We start from the raw sequence: 18754 nt of genomic DNA on the forward strand, positions 1-18754 counted from the left end.
TTTTCTGCTCCGAGCCGTGCCCGGGGGGGGATGCTGGCACCTGCGGGAGGAACCCAGCAGCTCCCCAAACCAACTGAAATCTTACAGAAAACATCCCCGCAGCTGCAGCCGTATAAGGACTGATACAGAATAACTGAAAAGCATTAAAGCTATTTCTTCTCACGCGTGAGCGCCGAGTAACATCTTCGTCAGATCTCTTCGATAACAAATTTGGTAGAAGTTTCTAAAGGGAGCTAATAACCCAGTCACGCCTTTTCAAATTCCCCTCGCTCTGCGGCACATTCGGGCTTGCTGCCTGCAGCCTGCAGGCAGGCTTTCCTATCCCTCTTCCCCCCCTTTATTTTTTTCATTTTTCAAATATAAATTTGTTATATTTGAAAAAAATAAAGTTGCACTGGGCCCCCATTACACACCCTCACATTTTAACAGCAGGCAGGGAGAGGACCTAAAGTATTTTCCAACAATGAAGAGGGAAAAAATGGCATGAAAAGAGGGAGAAGAGAGAGATTTTCCCTGAGAGGATGAAGGACAGGGTGGCCTTCAGCTTCCTCAGACTGGGGACAGCAAGAGTTACATGGAAATGTTGATGAGTTGGAAGCACATACAGAAATCCCACGTCCCACGCTCAACACTTAGCAACCATTAAGCTACTGGTCTGGGGCCAAAAGCAATTTCTGGATGAAATATTAAGCCCTTTTAATTGTGGCAAAGTCCCAGAAACTCCAGTCCGGCCATGCAGGCAGACAGACAGCAGTAGAACCTGCATTTAAATACGGGCGATGAATTTGCCTTCAGCATGGAGCATAGCGACAGGCTGCACCTACGTTCATCCAATAACAAAAATTAAGCACTGAGTTATCAATTCTAAATTAAGTCAGTGACCCCACAGGAGTCAGAGGGCAACGTCTGCGGATGGGGACAGGATCATCCTGCCACCGGTCGCCTCGAGCCCGTCTATCCCTTCCCATTCCCCTTGTGCTTTCCGGCAGGGAGAGGCTGAGAGGGCTTATTTATGGGCTGGCTTTATATTGCAACTCATTTTAATTGCAAAATGGATGGTAAAAGCACAGAATGGGGACTTGCAGGCTGAAGAAGTAAACAAACCGTACTACAAACTCACACTGAAATTAAAAGTTTCTTTTTCAAACAGAGCCAAATACCATAAATGTGAATATACTAATACAAACAGGTAGTGGCAGTGTCCTTTACATGCTTCCACAATAAAACCCTGAGTTTACGGAGACAAACCTCCCTCTGAGTCATGGTTGGGATAAAAATAGGCGGAAGGGGATTTTTCACACAGCTCTTAAGTCTGATGTCCATAACTCCAAGCTTACTAACACAGCCTGGCAGAAATCGACTCCTTTTTTGGGGGGGGTCTACTTGCACTATGCTCACAACTCTCCAAAAATCAGTAAGCCTGAACCTCTTAATCAATAAGAATAAGAGGTTCAAACCCCTACACTGTCAAGATCAGGGTTTTTTGGAAGGATGCAGTTACGGTGTGGGAGCAAACCCAGGTCCGTGTGAGCAAAACCTGGCCCTTGCTTTAAGTTTGTTTTACATTTTCAGCCTTTAAGAAGATGGATGTAAAGATGATTTTCTGAGTTTGAGTCCCAACCTCACTGTCACTTGAAAAGGAAAAAAAATAATAATCCTCTTGTGCTGCAGCAGCCTGTAGGTCAGAAAGCTGATTACACTTAATGGACGTGGCACATTTTGCAATGGATATCAATGACAAGCTCCAAAAACAATACCATCAGTGATAACAAACTGCATCCCTGCCCGTTCCTGACACCACAGCCCTCCACGGGAGTCTGCCAGGCTGCAAAACCAGTATTTAAAATAAGACGTGAAGTTATACCCCCTCAGTAGGGCAGGCACACTGAGCAGGAGGCTGGAAAAAGCTAAAAATAACAGGATAAGCAAGGGTGGATCCCAGCTGAGCCTTATTAGTCATGGAGCGAGGGAGCTGCGCGCGTGGGGCTGCTGCCTGGTGGCAGAGCAGAACCATATAAGAGCAAGACAACGACTCTTGTCTCTTAAATCAGATTTTTCCCCTCTCCTGTTCTGCCTCAGGCACTCTTTTCCTCCGAGCAGACTTGCTCTGGCAGCCTCCAGCTTCTACTAATAATACAGTGTATTGTTTTCTGTGAGTCTTTAAAGAGAATAAAGATCACGGGTGATTCATTTTAGGGTGTCTGCTGGAATTGGACCAATATTGACAGAGGCATGTGCAGGGTTTGTTAGAGGTTTTTTGTTTTTCGTTTTTTTTTTTTTTACTTACACCATCTTTGTGTCAAAATTGAACCTTTGAGCTGAGTGATGATTGAGTCACTGGTGACAGGAGGGCCCAGCAGCGGCAGGAGGATTAATTTGGATGAGCAGAAAGGACGAGGCGCAACGTGCAGTGTTTTATCCTGGGATGAAGGCACGGGACAACGGAGGGATCAATAACCAAACCCAGCTTAGCCCGGTGGGAACCCCCTCCAAGGCTGCTCCAGCAGCACTCGGCCACCCCAGCCCCGTTCCAACCCCCCCCGCCATCTTCTCCCCTGGAGCTAATTGCAATTACAGCATCCCACCAATTCCGCCACGCTCTGCCCAGCCAGCATCAAGAGGAGCAGGGCCGTTGCCCCGCCGAGGGGACACGAGTGACACCGTCCAGTCCCTCAGCCCAGCAGACGGGTAGCAGCCCTGCACCAATGCTGCCCAGCCTCTGCTGGAGGCTGGCGGGTGCTGAGGGCACGTCCCAGGACCACCTCACCCGAAGACGTGCCTTTGCGCGGCTTGGCCACCTGGATGCCCCAAGCCAGCAAAGCGACTGCCTGCGGCTTTCCGGCACCTCCGACGCGAAAATCCCTGGGAGCGCTCAAAATACCTGGGAGCGGGGAGCAGCACGTCATCCCTGCGCAGCAGGGCTGCATTTGCACACAGCGGCTCCTTGTTCCCGAGGCCAAACCGCAGAGAATTACCATTTGTTTGCATGATAGGGGCCGTCTTCCGAGCTTTTCTAAGCATCACATTCATCCAAACCAGCGTTTGGCTCTCCTAGCCCCTTCTCCAGCAGAACTAACGCGCACGCAACGCGTTCGGCCTCTCCGCGCGCTACTCCCATCTAATTTTCGAGTTTAGATGGAATAACGATAATTAAGCAGCGAAGTAAGGCTTCGGTACTTCAACACTCGTGAAGACAAACGAGAAGTCAAACATAAAGAAGAAAAGAGAGCAGCGCTGCAGATCAAACCCCTGCCTTGGTCCCATTTCAGCCCCTGCAGCTGGCCGGGGGAATCGGAGTACTCACCCCATCCTGTGCCCTCCCACGGCCTCTGCGTTTAAGGGTATATTGGACTTCTGCATTTAACGTCAGGGACATTAAATCCACCATTACACCCCTGCACCGCCGGGGCAGGCCGAGGTGGCTCTAGGACTAAGCCCTACCTTTTGCAAACAAGCCCAGTAATGTTTTTGCAAAGCTTCAGGAACTCCCCAGCAATCGGGTATCAGCACAACCTCTTGATATGCCATTAAGCAGAAGCTGTTTCTGGGCCTCAGACTCCCTCTACAGAGAAATTAGCTTATATTTTTGGATTTTACCAACCTATCAGTGCAAAAGGAGCTGCAGAAAAGCTGCTCACAGAAAGAAAACGCTCAGAGAAGGTGTTTGCTTTCTGCAGCTGCGAGCCCAGAGCAGAAGGATAATAAATGGCATTTTAACATGAAAGTAGAGCAACAGCCAGGCAGGAGCCCTGGCTTGTAAACCAAGGAATCACGGTCAACCCTTCGCCGGCACCTCCGCGCCGAGGAGCACCTCTGCAGAAAGCAGCCCGCACACCTCCACGGCCTCCCCGCGCCCCTGCACCTTCCCAATCGGTTCTTGATGAAGTGTATGTAAAATATCTTTTGGTCCAAAGAGCTACAGCTCGGGGTCAGAGAAAGCTGCGCAGCCTGTCCTCGCTCTTCGTGGTGACTGACTGCTCCAGAGAATTTGGCTTCGGCACCTGACGGGTCACCGTTTGCTCAGAGCCACTGACGCACCAACCCGGGGAGAGCAAAGCAAAGCTCTTTATAACAAATGCAAATATTTGGCATTTTGTTCGCTTGGGGCCATTGTTTCTGCAGGTCACGCACGGGCTGTGCGGGAGCTCGCATCGACACCCCGTCTGGGGAGCAGAGCCTAGGGCTGGTCCGAAACCCATCACGGCACAGCTGGAAGGGAATGAGGGATACCAAACACCTGGGCCGTGGGAGGAAAAAGAGAAGGCGATGAGAATGCTAGCTGCTACAGCGAAGCAATTACAGCTTAAAGTTACAAAATAAATCGCCCTGGGTCTCAGGGTGCTGCTTTGGGGAGCAGAGGAGTGCTTTGCTTTGCCGCAGTGGGTATTGCTCCAGGGAATACTCATCGCCATCCCTGAAACAGCAGCAGCACGTCCAAGGCACGGAGATACTTCTGGTGGCCTTCACTGTGGAAAGTTTATTTTACCAGAAGCTGTTATTTCTCCGCCAGACATGTGTTATGTTACATGTTTACTAGTTTTCCTCCAAATACATTGCTTCAACAAGCGAAAAAATTTTAATAAAGCTACAGTTACTACATCAAGCAAGCTGGCTCTGTCTCCTGGATGAAATGCTGTCCCTTGGGGATCCAGGCAGGGACATCTGCAGGGTTGGATCCAGACATCAAACTACTCCAGCCTTGATTCCAGTTTTGTTTGATCCAGTGCAAAACATAAAAATAAGAGTAAACAGGCATGCCTTAAGCAGTGTGTTACATTCCACAGACAACACTGGCTGCAAGCTCCAGCCTCGTTAGCGCGTGGCTTCCTAAAGGCTCAGCCCTGCCCCGCCGCTGAAGCCCTTAGAAGAGTTTTTGGATGCTGCAGAAGCTCTCCACCATCTATTATTAGTACCAGCAATCTCAATGATATTAACCTTCAGCTAATTCTATGTCCAAACCATTCCACGAGTACGAAAATGCACAGATAAGGTGGGAGGGCCTGCAAACGAAGCGCTGGAGAAGATGGGAATTCAGAGTGATCCTGAAACGGCAGCGCAGCTTTCTGCTTGGTGTCGGACCCAGCCGTGCAGAGGGCTGGGATAGGGAACAGCCCGGGACCAGCACCGCAAAAACTCATCTTGCATCTTTACATCAAGCGAGATATATGTCTATATGTATATGGCAATATGGCATATAGGGAGAGACGGTACTATCTGTAAAACATGGGAAACCCTCATCCACGTATCTTATGGACAGCCTGGACTGATATTCTTGGGAAACAACAGGTATAGTTCATCCAGCCTTTGTGCAGGGAGGAGGACTGGATAAGCTCCTGAGCAACTTTTTCGTGCAATTTAAATACTCTTAAGGTATGGAAATATTAGCCATTTTGGTCACTGGAGGACATGTTTTAAAAGACGTTGACAAGAAGAGGGGGACTAGGCTGTGCAGAGGTCTGGTTTGCAGGCACGTGCCCTGATTTTCACCTACTTTGCCCTCCCCACAAGCAGACAACTGGAAAAGGTCCTGGAGATGTTTTTTCAAGGTTACAGGATGTTTCCCCGCTGCTTCCAAGGCTTCCCAGGTCAGCCTCCAGAAGGAGCAAGCTGGGAGTCTTCCTCCTAAGAACAGGCCTCTTTCATCTTTGCAAGGCACAGCTAGAAGCTGGCTTTACAATTTCCAAGCTGAGAAATAATAGATGAGAAAGCAGAAGACGAAAGAAAAGGCCAGCTAGATTGTGCCAGGATATATGCTAAGCTGTTGGATGTTATACATTAATGCAAACGCACAGCACAGAGAATTCAGTAAGGAAAAATGATTCACAGATTAATTTTTTCTTTTAAACTAGTAAGAACAGTTTATGATCAAACTCCTATCAGGCAAGGGAAACAGAGAAGAGGATGGCCACACATGACTCAGGTACAGAAATCTGGTATTTCCCCAAGTCCCTCTTTAATAAATTCAATATAGGAATTACATTAAATAAAAAGTTTAGATTAAATTTTTAATAACTCACTAAAAGCATTTCAATTCCCTACGGCCTGTACGTACTAGCAGCTTTTGTATGCATAAAGAATTAAGCACTTTAATATAGTTCTCTTTTTTTAGCGTTGCCATCTACCAGCTGAGAGAGGATTTAAATCTCAGCCCGGCACTTCCCTTTCCTCCCCAACCCCTCTGAATTGCAGCTATTTCCTCCAGCCCAGCCGAACGCTTGGATTTCATTTTAACAAAGCACGGATGAGCTGAAATAAATGGCCTTAGTACGATTTTCTCATTTAAAGGAGATCTATAGATCACTGAGCAGGAAACCCAGATTGGCGATATAAATAAGATCTACCGCTTCTGTGACGCAAATGACTCCATAGGCGCGACAGGGAAAGACAAAGCGCCCCAAAATGATACAAGCACTTGAAAAAGCTGGAAAACCTTGAAGAGAAGAGTGATTATGTAGCAGCTCACGTCTACGGCAACAACTGCAGATAATTGCAAGAGGGAAACTCGTTTTCCACCGAAGCCATCAGCGCTTTGCTTACAGAAGCAGGATTGAGTTCAGATCCAGGTTAGCGTGTGAGCTGGAAGAAATATTTTCGGATCTTTTTAGTTATAGCTAAGGAAACTTCTCACACAAAAGCGGAATTATTTGCAGATTTAACAGCCAAAACCGGAGCAAACCCCACTGCTGGAGGAGTCGCAGCTGCTCCTCGGCAGTATTATTCTGCCCTGTACCTGCGATGCTCAGCTGGGAGATGCCTTTCTGGGGGAGCAGCCCCGAGCCACAGTAACTCGCGGGCCAAGGTGGCCAGCCTTGGAAAACACTAAACTGATCAGATGATGTGATTATTTCATACAGCTATTTGGTTTAGAACATAAATACCTATACTGAGACATTGGGAGAAACTGGGAAATCAGATTTCCTTCCAGTAGTGATTATTCCTAATTTTCGTAGCCTAACACGGGAATTTTATACACCCTCACAACAGGCTTTCCCCTCAAAAGACATCACAAAAGTCCATTTTTCCCACCAGATATGAAACGGTGCTCCTTGGAAACCTCCTTTGGGCTGTACGACCACATCCTAGCCATGCTGTAAGTACAGTAACTTGCACAGTTAAGTGTATAAGCTTATTTGTTAAAATAGTTACCAAACCCAAGTCTCCTGACACAAGAAAGGAAACGTTTTATTTCAGTAGGGGAAGCCGTACGGTGTCCAAACAACCCGGTTTGGAATTCAGAAAGCTTATTTTACCTTCTCAAAGGCAGCTTAGCCAAAACATTGGTCAATGGTCTACTTCACATATAAGCATTCACAAACCAGATCGCACAGCGCCGGGAAGCTCACTTTGGCTTTCTCTTTACCCTTTGCTTTCTTAAGATGAGAGAGCTGGGGTTAAACCATGACAACATCTCAAGCAGCCCTTGCAAACCCAGTTTGGGTTTCGTGTGTTTGCAGCGCACGCTCGCTCCCATCGCTCCCCGTCCTACAGGCACTGCGAGCCGAGGTGCTCCTTCCCCCGATAACAAAAGTTACGCCGGAGAACAGGACGGCTGTTTTCCCGACGGGAGGAGATGCAGCAGTGTCAGAAACGCGCCGGGAGCAGGATCGGGCTCCGGTGCGCACAAGCTTCAGGCAGCGTCTCTGCTCTGGAGCAACTCCTATTGATGCTACATGAACAATATCGAGGAGTTATTTAAAGCACACCATGAAGCAGTACGCCTGGAAAATCCCTCTCTAAATGCTGTTTAAAATACCAGGTTATAGCAGGAGCATTGCTTGGCTCAGGTGCTCCAAGCACACCTGCCTCTGCAGGAGACGAGGACCCAGCTTTACACCACTGACATGAATTTTACTGATTTTTTTTTTTTTTTTTTTTTTTTTGCTGTTAGGAGTAGGAGAAATGATGCCCTGAATGCAGCCAGAACCCAGTTCTTTCTTTCCAGATTCTACACAAACTTTTAAAAATAACCAACTATCGCACTTGATTTTCCAACCAGCAGCCAGTTAATGCAAAGCCGCCTTAAATCCAGGCAGCGAGAAATAAGGAAATAAATCACAACAATTCTTGCTGTCCGTATCACTGCTAAGCCAATTCTGCTGTTAATATGAACACACGTGGTAAGGTTTTGGGGGTATTTGGAGTATTATTTAAAATAGTTAAATAAGGCGTTTCAGCAGACGTGCCCGAGGTCCCCGTGCAACAACCGTGACCATTAGCTTCGGAGTCGAGGACGGATCACGAAAAGGGCAGAGCTTTCTCCATGGCAGACCCAGGACCACTTGCCCGCCGATGCCGGCGAGGCAGGAGGGGCCGCTCCGCGCTTCGCAAATCACCACTCGCCGTTCCAGCTCCTCCAGCAATCTCCGCCTGATTAGACTTCAAGCCTACCGCTTTCTGCTCACTACATTTATTTTATTACCTTTTGCTACGTGCTCGCGAGAGTTTGAGGGCCTGGTGAGTTTAATACTTGTTCCGGAAAGGCTTTGTCAGCAGCAGCTCCAGCAATCGCTGCTGGGATGGAGCTAGCTTGGCTTTGGAGTGCTCCTCGGTAGATCTGCAATGTGGGTTTGAGTTGCAGTTTCTCTCCATGCGGTTTTTAAATACCCTCTGCCTAGAATTTCTCTCTCCCCATAGAGCACTATTTTCCATAGTGCCAGGTGTTACCGACACCCCATCCCACGCCACTGCCAGGCAGAGTGCAACCGCAGTAACTGCTGTCCTTCAGCAGTAAAAATAACAGGTTTTACACAGCACGGGTCGGTTCTGAGAATTCAAAACCACTACCCTTGCATTTAGCACACCAATATGCAAGAAACAGATGCGTAAGTACATAATTATTATCCTGTCAAATAAGTGTTCCTGCTGCCCACTGTGATTTCAACCCGAGATACTCACTTAGGTTGAAGTGGGAATTTGAAAGTATTAGTGAGGGCGCAGCAGGGGAGGGGTACAGGGCTCCAGACCACAGAATCCCTCGATTTCAAGATTATACCAACAAAATGATGTTCTGAGACAATAAAAATTTTGACTTGTGTAAAGGCTCACTTCTCTCTTTCGAAATCCTCAGCGTTTGCTACTTATGATACCCAACGCCAAAAATACACTCATTGGCCTTATATAGCCAGCATCACAAATAGCACCCTTTAGTATCGCACACAAGTACATTAAAGGGAGATTTACTGCTGCCTGCAATGCAATTAGCATTAGAACAAGCCAACTTTCTCAGCTTTTTTGCAGCGATTTCCACATCCCATACGAGCCGTTCACTTACCAGTCGACTGGGAAGCACTGCCAGCTCACTGGGGTCCATCACACAGAGGAATTCACATAATAGTAATACTCAGATCAAGGAGAATCATTCATCAAAAAAGAATCTGTATGCTGTCACCCCACGTATTTAGCACTTTCTTTAATGAAAGGCTCTGCAGCAGCAATGGAGATAAAGTTTTTGCTCAAGATTATTAATCGCGGGTATTTTGCCTGGCCCGGTTTCAGAAGCAGCAAACATACATCTTTCCAATCTATGTAATTACCAACGCGCTTCAAGCAACAAGCACTTTAGAGTACCTATAGATGTTTTCTTAGCTTAATGACATTGCACACTTTGGCAGAATCATTAATATCTTGCCAGCCTCATCTAACCTTTGAGCTGGGTGGAAAGTGGCCAAAGTACAGCGCTGCTTTGATTCCTCCACAGCAGAACACGACAGCGATGCATCGCCCACTGCAATACATCCCCGCAGGTCCCACCCTCAGGGAAACTGGGGGGACGCTGGCACAAAGCAAACACAAAATTACAGTATTTTCCACAGCTAAAAATGATGATGTTTTTCATCTCAGCTAGGCCTTAAAACAAATGAACTGCCCCGAAGAACCTCTTTCATCACGACTCTGACTTTCTTCAGGTGCCCAATGAGGAGTTAAATAGTCAAATCGAATAGGTGAAAGAGCTGTCAGGTGGAGAGAGGAGGTCTTGCTGGGCCTCTACGCTGTAGGAATAACAGAAATGCAATTTCCTGCAAGCCAGAAGTTTGATTTTGAAAATCAGTGTGTCAGAAGTTAATGCACCGACAGTTCTTGTCTGGGGAAAATTGCTTTCACGCATTAAACCCTTGGCTGTTACTCCCTGCTCCCAACACTTGCAAGCCAAGCCAACATCGAACATCATCTAGGGACGAAGAACCTAACACTTCAAGGAAGCTCAAACAAGCAATTATTACTTGTTTTAAGTGAGAACAAACTCACTGCCAACCTCGTCAAGCAAATATTTGCTCCCTACATGCTGGGGACAACACACCGAGGTAGACCAAAGCTTTGCAACGTGCAACACCAAGGCTCTGCGCTTGATCCCGGCCCACGTTCCCGACAGCCCTGCTACACCGATACTCTCGCAGGGCTTTAACAAGCGCCCGTCAGGCACAGAAGCGTCCTTGCTCGCTCCATTCCTTTACTCCCTCTTGCCAACCCGGTCTACACATTCCTTCCACGATGGCTGCTCTGAGCCAGCTCTCTCTTCAGAGCTGCCCTACAGCTCCATCAAAACCAGACCCCTCTCCATGGCCAATTATTAAATTATTTAAAGATTTCATCCCGCACTGTAGCATACACTTTGAATTCATTTCAAATTTTCAGCAGCCACAGGCAGAAGAAACAGATATTTACATGGTCCATGACAACTTCCCTCCTCCTAGCTTTTGGCATCTCCCGTGTTAGCCCTTAAAACCTCTTGCAGAGGTTTCCAACCGCTTTCAAATGCAGACTTGAAACTTTCCCAACCTACGCATAGTGAATTTAGGACTGCCACCACCGGCTCTGGCTCTTCTTCGCTGCCTTTCAGGGTCCCCCCCAAAGCGGTCCGCAGACCTCCCTGGGCAGCCGGTCACCGATCAAACGCAGCTCTGAGCGAAGCAGGACCACCGTGCCCACCTCCACTAACTCAGGACAGCCTTGAGGACCAAGGGAGTCAGAAGGAAACAAATTTGACTTCTGCACACACTGTAAATGCACGAGCCCACAGGCCTGAAGCTAAAAGTTGTGCATCTGGGCAGACAGGGCCAATGTGCGATCTGTTATATGTACTGCCAAAGGTACCAGATAACGGGCATCTATCTCTCTTGACAGCGTATGTAGGAATATTTTAGTGATGAAAAGGGGAAATACAGACTCCAGCACACTCTTACCCATACAGAAGGCTTCTGCAGAAGTCCTGGAGGCTGCAGGGATGAGCTTTTATCACTGCTGCCTGCAATAAGCCTACTTTGTGGACAGCAAAATTCATTCGGCAGTGCCATCCATCTACAGACTGTCACAAGCATCCAAGTCTCCGCCAGGGTAAGTCGGCTGGCTGAGCCGCTTCCTCTCCTGCAAGTGTTTTTTTAATTGACTATGGAATTTGCAGATATTCTTTTCAGAAAATACATCCTATCGATTATAATTACCCTCCTCGGAGATGCAATGGAAAGAATATTAAAACCATTAACGCTGATTTGGATTTTATTAGGCCCATTAGTGAAACAGCAAGCAGAGCGCCATCGCTTCCCGAGCACCTCAACAGCTCCTAAGCGCCATAAATCATCTCACGGCACATTTGTTGCCGCTTCAGATACAGCCAGGAGTTGAGCAAAGAGAAAAAAAATGGGAGGGGCAGGCTTCACGCAGCTGGGTGATGAGACTCGTCCAAGCATCTTTTTAATGAACCTTCTACGCATCAACTGCCTTCAGAGAAGATGCCATTTCTTCTCTTAGGTCGATGTCCAGCGGACTTGAGAGCCATCTAACGCAACCCGTTGGGCTCATGCATGTCAAAAAGCAGGCTTGCAGGCAGCTCGTCTGCCCAACTGCAGCTCCAGAAACAGCCATTTCACCCTCATTTGGGGAGAAAGAAGGAAACAACCTCCATTTCTAGACATCATCTTCCCACGGGTACCTGGCCCACGTGAACCCTCCCAGAGCCACCAGACCGATGTGGCGTTAGGGACCCCCCGCGTCTTGAGAACAACCTTCCCGTGGACACGGCATGGCCAGGACGGACAGACCCACAGCCCGGCACCATCCAACCCAGCTGGTCCTGTGGTTCTCTCACCAGCATCATTTAACAGGGCTGCCGACGCCAAGCAGGAGTCGCCAGCCTCTTCCCGAATGCTCCAGGTAGGAGCTTCTCAGCCACCACTACCCCATCTGCAACCTGAGGAACCAGCCTTGGCCCTCCATCTCGTTTGTGTTGTGTAATTGCATCTGGAAGCTTAACAGCAGCCACTCCCACATAATTAACATTCACTTCCTCTAACCTTCCCAGCAACTTGGGGCAGATCTCTGCATGTGCAGATGTGACTGAAGGTCCTCCTTCAGCTTAAACATTTTATTCAGTCCAGCTGCAGCCCTCCCGACTCCTCCTCGCATTTCAGCCCAGATCCTCCTCGCCTAGAAAACCTCCTAAAACCAGGTTAGCGTTTCCTTAGAAGTTCAAATTTCCTTCTCCTGTGACTCCAGCCCCACCAACACCCGGCACCAAGGACTCAGCACAGGTCACTGCAGGCTCGCGGATCACCAGGAACTCCTGAAATCAGCTTTGGGTGCTGCCAGCCAGGGACAGGAGGCAGGGCCAGAGCGGGCAGGGTTCCTCTCCCAGCACCCAGCACCACGTCTGACCCGATGCTGAGGAGCACAGCACCAACTGGGCAGCAAAGCTGAGGCCAGACGGAGCCGTGAGGGGTCACTCCTGTCCCAGCATGGTGGCCTCTGCCCCGCGTGCTCTTGGAGCATGATAAAAAGCAATTAAATATAGGTACCGAGGGCAGAAAGAACTCTCTATTCCCCTAACTTCACACGAGTTGCTCAGGATTTTATTTTCCTTACTAGAACATCTACGCTGGATTCCTAGTAACATAAACCAGCCCAAGAAACACTTCCACTCAAAGCAGCAGCTGCTTTCACATCTCATCCCTGGTGACAAGATCATTTCAGACTACACCAGCCAAAGCCTATAATACCGAAATTTCCCTTTTTCTAATATATTCTGCTAGCAGTTGGAGCAAGCAAGTCCATCTTCTCTGTAGTTGCTTCCTGGCTGGTTTCACTTCATGATTTTCATGTTTACAAACACTTGGGCTTCCAGCAGGGCAAGGCAAGGTTTTGTTATAAATAGCAAGATACTGAACCGCAGGAAAATGTCAAAGGCAGGAGGAAAAAAAAAAAAAATAAAGAGAGAGATTGCTCTTCAATCTGATTTTAGTTAGCCTTGAAGGTATTGAGTCCCTGCAGCTTGCAGGGCATAGGTCTGGGTGCTAGAGACCCAGCCCAAACCATGCGGGAGCGGACAGCGGTGCCATGGGGGGCATCAAACACCTCCTCCGAGCTGGCCAGGAGGTGAAATGCCCCTTCCCAGCAGGGTCTGGGCTGCTGCCGACAGCCCTCTCCCTTTGCCCCAGGTGGGAAATGGAAGGAGCAGAGCTGGAAAATCTCCTCCTCTTCCTCCTCTCTGTGCACCAGGGGAAGGGGAGTCCCAGCATCGCAGGAGCGAAGACAAGGCTGGGAAAGCAAACCGAAAGCCACCCTGTTCAGGTGCCTCCAGGACCACTGGTTGGGTGGAAGGTTGAGGAAAAAGTCTCTCCGGGACCATGCACGCTGGAAAACTCACGTCTGCAGAGCAGAAAACTCCAGTTGCTTCTGAGTCTAAGGGGACTGGCAGCTCAGCCCTACCCATGGGTGATGCTCTCCAGGCGCTGGGCTCCTCAGTGCCCAAACCTGGGTGCCCATCGCGGTTCAGACCGGCTCCGCGTGCTGCCGAGGAGCGCTCGGGCTGCACGGCACAAGCTACGAACCCCGACTCTCGGCAGGACAAGTCAGGACGTGAGGCAGCCGTCAATGCCTTCTAGTGCCTTTGTGCTCGCAGGAGGGAACGGAAGGACGGCGGAGGAAAATTCTTACAGAGGTGAACAGGCAAAATTCCTCAGGTGACACCTCACCTGGTTAAGCACATAGCCAGAGGCAAAGAGTTTCCAGAAAAGCAGATGCTGCCAGCAGCTCGGGCAGCAGGAGTTTATCAGATAACGCTGTAGAAATAAGCTCCCAAACCACAAAAATGAGGTTTTTTTGGGTTTGTTTTTTTTTTTTTAAGCCGAGTTTCTGCACAAATGACTATAATTAAGGATGTTACCTGTCAGCTCCGCAGGGCACCGAGGCTACAATGTTCAGGCTTCGGAAAAAGCAACCTGCACAGCAGCTGCCCCACGCCTGTATCAGGCTATTTATCATATCCAGCCGCCACCCAGATTTCTCACCAATTAGTTGTAATTCAAGGATTTAGGGGGAAATCCCCACCTCCCGGAGCCAGATGACTTCACGGGAAGTCAGGGGATGGAATGCCTTTTAAAAAATAAAGAAATAAAACCAGGCACGCCAGCGGCGAGGCCGCAGGGCGTGGGTGGCGAGGCACGCATCTCTCATCACGTGTGTCATCACATCCGAGGGCTCCTGCAGCGGTTTCAGGAGGTTTTGTAGACTCCTTTTAATTCATACATTATGGAAGAGTCTCAGCCGGCGCGGTGCCACAGGCGCGTGTGCAGTGCTTGTTCATCTAACCGTCGCTGCGGCTTGCGTCTCAGAAGTTGCGTACGATTTCTAAAACACCCTGTAGCTAACGCGATCGCGCAACGATTTACAGGGTCTTCTCTAAAACCGCGTCCGGGGGGTTTCATCTTGGCTTGACACCAGGTTCTCACCATCATCATCCCTTACCAAAGGGGAGCAAGGTACGCCACTGGGCGGCCGCTGCCCCCAGCCAGCGGGAAGGCTGCTATTCCTCAGCCTCTCCGAGGGAAAAACCACCTCGGAGGGCGGCCCAGCGGTGCCGGAGACACCTCGCTCCCGCCGGCCACCGGCCGCTACCCCATCCCCGGAGCCGGGCCGGCAGCGGGGCAGCCTCTGCCCGAAGATGCTCCGGCAAAGTTACCCGCACCGGCGAGGGGGGCTACTCCCGCCCCGAAGCACGACCCCGCGCCGCCCCACGGCCACCACCGGCTGCCGGCCCCGGGGGGGAACATCCCCCCCGCCCTCCAAGCCCGGCTCCCCCGTGGGAGCCCCCCACGGCCGCGGAACCGGGCGGCGAGTCACCGCCCCGGGGCCGCGCCGCTCCCGCCCGCTCCTCCCGCTCCTCCTCCGCCCTCCCGGCCCGACTCACCGAGGCGGGGTCGGCCCGCCGGCCCCGCTCCTGCTCCCGGCACTGCAGCCCCGCCAGGTGCCTCTCCAGGGCGGCCCAGTCCATGGCCGGCGGCTGCGGTTCCCGCGGGGGCTGCTCTCCGCCGCCCCGCCGCCCCCGCCGCCCGCCCGGTCCCGCCGCCCCGCCGCGCCGCCGTTCCTGCGGGGGCAGCGGCGGCGGCCGCTGCTGCGATCGCGGGCGGAGGGAGGCGGCGGCGGCGGCGGCGGGGGAGCCGCTCCGGCGGGCGGGCGCGGCGCGGCAGCGGGCATCGCCGGCGGGGCAGCGCGGCGGGTCCCGGCGCGCCGGCGGGGAGGGCAGGTAGCCCCCGTCTTCCTCCTCCTCCTCCTCCGAGTCCTCCAGCGCCGCCAGGTCCAGGCTGCTGGGGGACGGCGAGGACTTGCCCTCCGAGCACGGCGTGGCTTTGCTGGAGTTGGACTCCGAGCTGGAGCGGCTGCTGCCGGCGTCGCTCCCTAAATCCATCCCATCCTCCCGGGAGTCCTGCCGGAGAGAAGCGAGAGGCTCCGCGTCAGATAACAAACGCCGCCGGTCCTACCCGCCGGGCACACGGGGGAACCCGCCGGCCCGGGGCGGACGGGCCGCCCCCCCCCGGCACCGGAGCCGCCGCTGCCGCGGGGCGGCCCCGGCCGGGAGGGCGGGAGGGGTGGAGGGAGGCGGCGGCCCCGCGGTCGCAGCGCCCCCCCGCGGGCGGGAGCGGGGCCGGGGAGCCGGGGCGGGGGGGGGGCGGCACTTCTCGCTGCAGCCGCGGGGGGAGCCGGAGGAGCCGGAGGAGCCGGGGCAGCCGCCCCGTTGCCTGCAGGCAGGGCCGGGCCTCCGCCCTTCAGGAGGTGGCGGGGGGAAGGCTGGTTTGCCGTACGAACGCAGGTCTTGCGGGGCAAAAAAAATAAAAAAAAATAGGGGTTGGGGAAAGGGGGCGGGTGGCGTGTGGAGCCTTTTGCGTCAGGTTTAGGATGCCCGGGTTTGCGGGGGGGAGGGGGGGGTTCGTCCTTAATTACCAGGCGAGTGGGATCCTCCGCCGTGCACCCCGAGGGACGTGTACAGGCGCACGTTACAAATTACCACTTCTCACACTCCCCCATTTCTTTCCTTTTTTTTTTTTTTTGTAGTAAAGTAACTAGTTAAGAGTAGCCTATAAATAACTCTGCTAAAAAAACTCACCTAATTTATGTATTCTGGGTCACTGAAGCCAAGTTTAACATGCAAATGTTCTCATCCCCAAATTCATTTCAAGAAGACCTTTTAAGGTTGCGTGGCCGAAATGGAGAGCATTAATCACACAGAAGAACGCCTTCAACGCGGTATTTGGGAGACGCGGCGGCACCCAGCTGGCCTCTCAGCTTTGGGTGGCGGGTACCTACAGACCCAACCCAGAGGGAGAGCCAGCGACTAGTCGTAATTGTAATTAAATTCAAACATTTAATTGGGTTGAGAGTTTATTTTTTGGGCAGCAATCGGGAAAGCCACGTACGAAACGCATCCTTAAGGTTGCGTGGGGTTTAAAAATGTCCCGTTGCGTCGGATGGCGAGGGTGATGCCAAGCACCGACGCACGCCGGAGCGCGTACGTGGCACAGGCGGTGAGCGTGTTCGCGTCTGGCGTGGCGGCGCCGGGGGAATCCGTCCTCTGCGGTTCCCTGCTCCGGCGCTGCCGGTGCCTTGCCTGCACGCAGGCAGTCCAGCCTGGGTTTGTCAGTTCTTCCAAAAGGGGGTAAAGGGAAAAGGGGAAGGAGGGAAACATCTGCAGCTGGTTAACTCCCGGGATTTTTGAAGTCGTTGCTATGCAGCTGTTCATCCGGAGGAGATTAGAGACCTGCACCGGAGGAGCGGGGGGAGGACATGCCTACTCCACCGACTTACAAGTCTTATCCAACGGTCGTCCCTTTGGCAGCAGAGACCGAGTGCCGCGGAGGGTCACGATTTCAGTCCCAGGAACTCACGCGGGGTACTGAAAAACTGACACCGTGAGGCAGACAGAAAAGAGATGGCATAACTTGTCGGGAGCCAGGGCACAGACGTGGGCTGAAATGTTTTAGGGGTCGCGGAGACACCCGCTTTTCTCCCATCTAAGTGTGCCCCGTGGGCTGGGAGACCCTGGCTCCTAGCCACAGCTTGGGAGGGATAAAATGGGACAACGATCCATGGCGAACGGTAATACGGCTTATTTGGCCAAGATGATATTAACCTCTCTGGTTAAGTGTCTCTACCAGGTGCTCTCCAGGTTACTGGCACAGATTAACTCAAGTTACACTCATGTTAACCCAGGGCAGCCGTGTTCAAGGCTGCAGCCCTCCTCCCCGCTCGGTCCCTGCTTGCCTCCCCAGGCTGCCAGCACTTGTGGTTGTGACTCATAAAATTAGTAACCGTGCAAAACGCAGTTTTCAAAATAATTCCAGCAAATGACAGGAGGGTGCAAGAGTTAAGCCTCAATCCTGGAAATGGATTGTATTGGCAAAAGTTTTTACCAGGCGCACACCTGTAAGGTTAGGAGGGGGATGGCATTTGACATACTTTGCAGGGAGTAATTCTTTATTTGAGTCTATTTTAACATCGCCACCACCCTAAGAAGCAAATATCTGCTGAGCAAAGCGGAGGAGCTGCCTCATTGGTTCCAGTCTGGCAGTGGCAGGCTGTGGAAAGCTTTATTTATAGGATCTCACGGTGTGCCTGATTGATTAGGAAGATTTCTTTTCTTCAATGCGATGAGTGCATTGATAACATCTCGTGGAAGATGAGAGCACTCCCCCGCCCGCATAGCCCATTGAATTTCCCAGTGCAGCACCAGTCCGCGGTGCCCGGAGGGGCGCGATGCGGGTGGCAGCCGCCTCCCATCGCAAATTTGCCTGTTCTGGGTGGAATAAGACTCTTTCAGCCACTGTGACCATCGTTCAACCCACACGGTTGACTCAGTTGACTCCCCGGCACTGCTTTTCCATACTGCCAGACCTCGCAAATACCTGCCTGCCGCCCTGTCTTCAAACGATGGCGTTCTCTCACAAGGTTAACAAGAATACATGTGTTTGATGATTTTCTAAGTTTCTCTTTTTTTTCTTTTAAACTCTCTTTTCCGTGCAAATACAATCATTTTTAGTCTTGTAGTAAGCCCTCTACGTTTCTAATTATATACGGAGAGTCTATTTCCACTCGACCCTTCACAAGAAGAAACCAGCTATTGTTATTCAAAACACATATGTAATTTATCTCTTTTACAAGCCTACATCAAATAGGTTGCTTCTCCAATGCAATGAAAAACTTGAAATTCATATGAATTTTAAAGGGTGAAGAGTGTGAACACAAGCCCTTGTAGATGAAAGAATGCGCTTTACAGTTATTTTATTCAGTGCAAAGGAGGTTTTAATACAAACAAGGCTTGTTAAGTTAAGTTTATTCTGAAACAGAAATATATCGTAAAAATAAGATACTTACTACTTTCATTGGATGAATGCAAGGCCGTTTTAAAAGCCAATTTGCTTATTATCATAAGCTATTAGATTTATTTCATTTTACCATTTTGGCACCACTCTAACCCCATTTGAAAATGCAT

The 18754-nt window shown here is 50.9% G+C and overlaps 1 protein-coding gene across 2 annotated transcripts in view; it reads right to left on the minus strand.

Annotated features, from left to right (window-relative positions):
- Window positions 1-18754, minus strand: part of SCHIP1 (schwannomin interacting protein 1) — a 182114-nt gene that overhangs the window by 26582 nt on the left and 136778 nt on the right. For both annotated transcript variants that reach the window (XM_069792846.1, XM_069792847.1), the window contains one exon: window positions 15179-15694. In XM_069792846.1, the coding sequence (XP_069648947.1) occupies window positions 15179-15694 (516 nt within the window). The remainder of the gene's footprint in view (window positions 1-15178; window positions 15695-18754) is intronic.

The sequence above is a fragment of the Haliaeetus albicilla genome, chromosome 9 (genome assembly GCF_947461875.1).
Source record: "Haliaeetus albicilla chromosome 9, bHalAlb1.1, whole genome shotgun sequence".
Lineage (NCBI taxonomy): Eukaryota > Metazoa > Chordata > Aves > Accipitriformes > Accipitridae > Haliaeetus > Haliaeetus albicilla.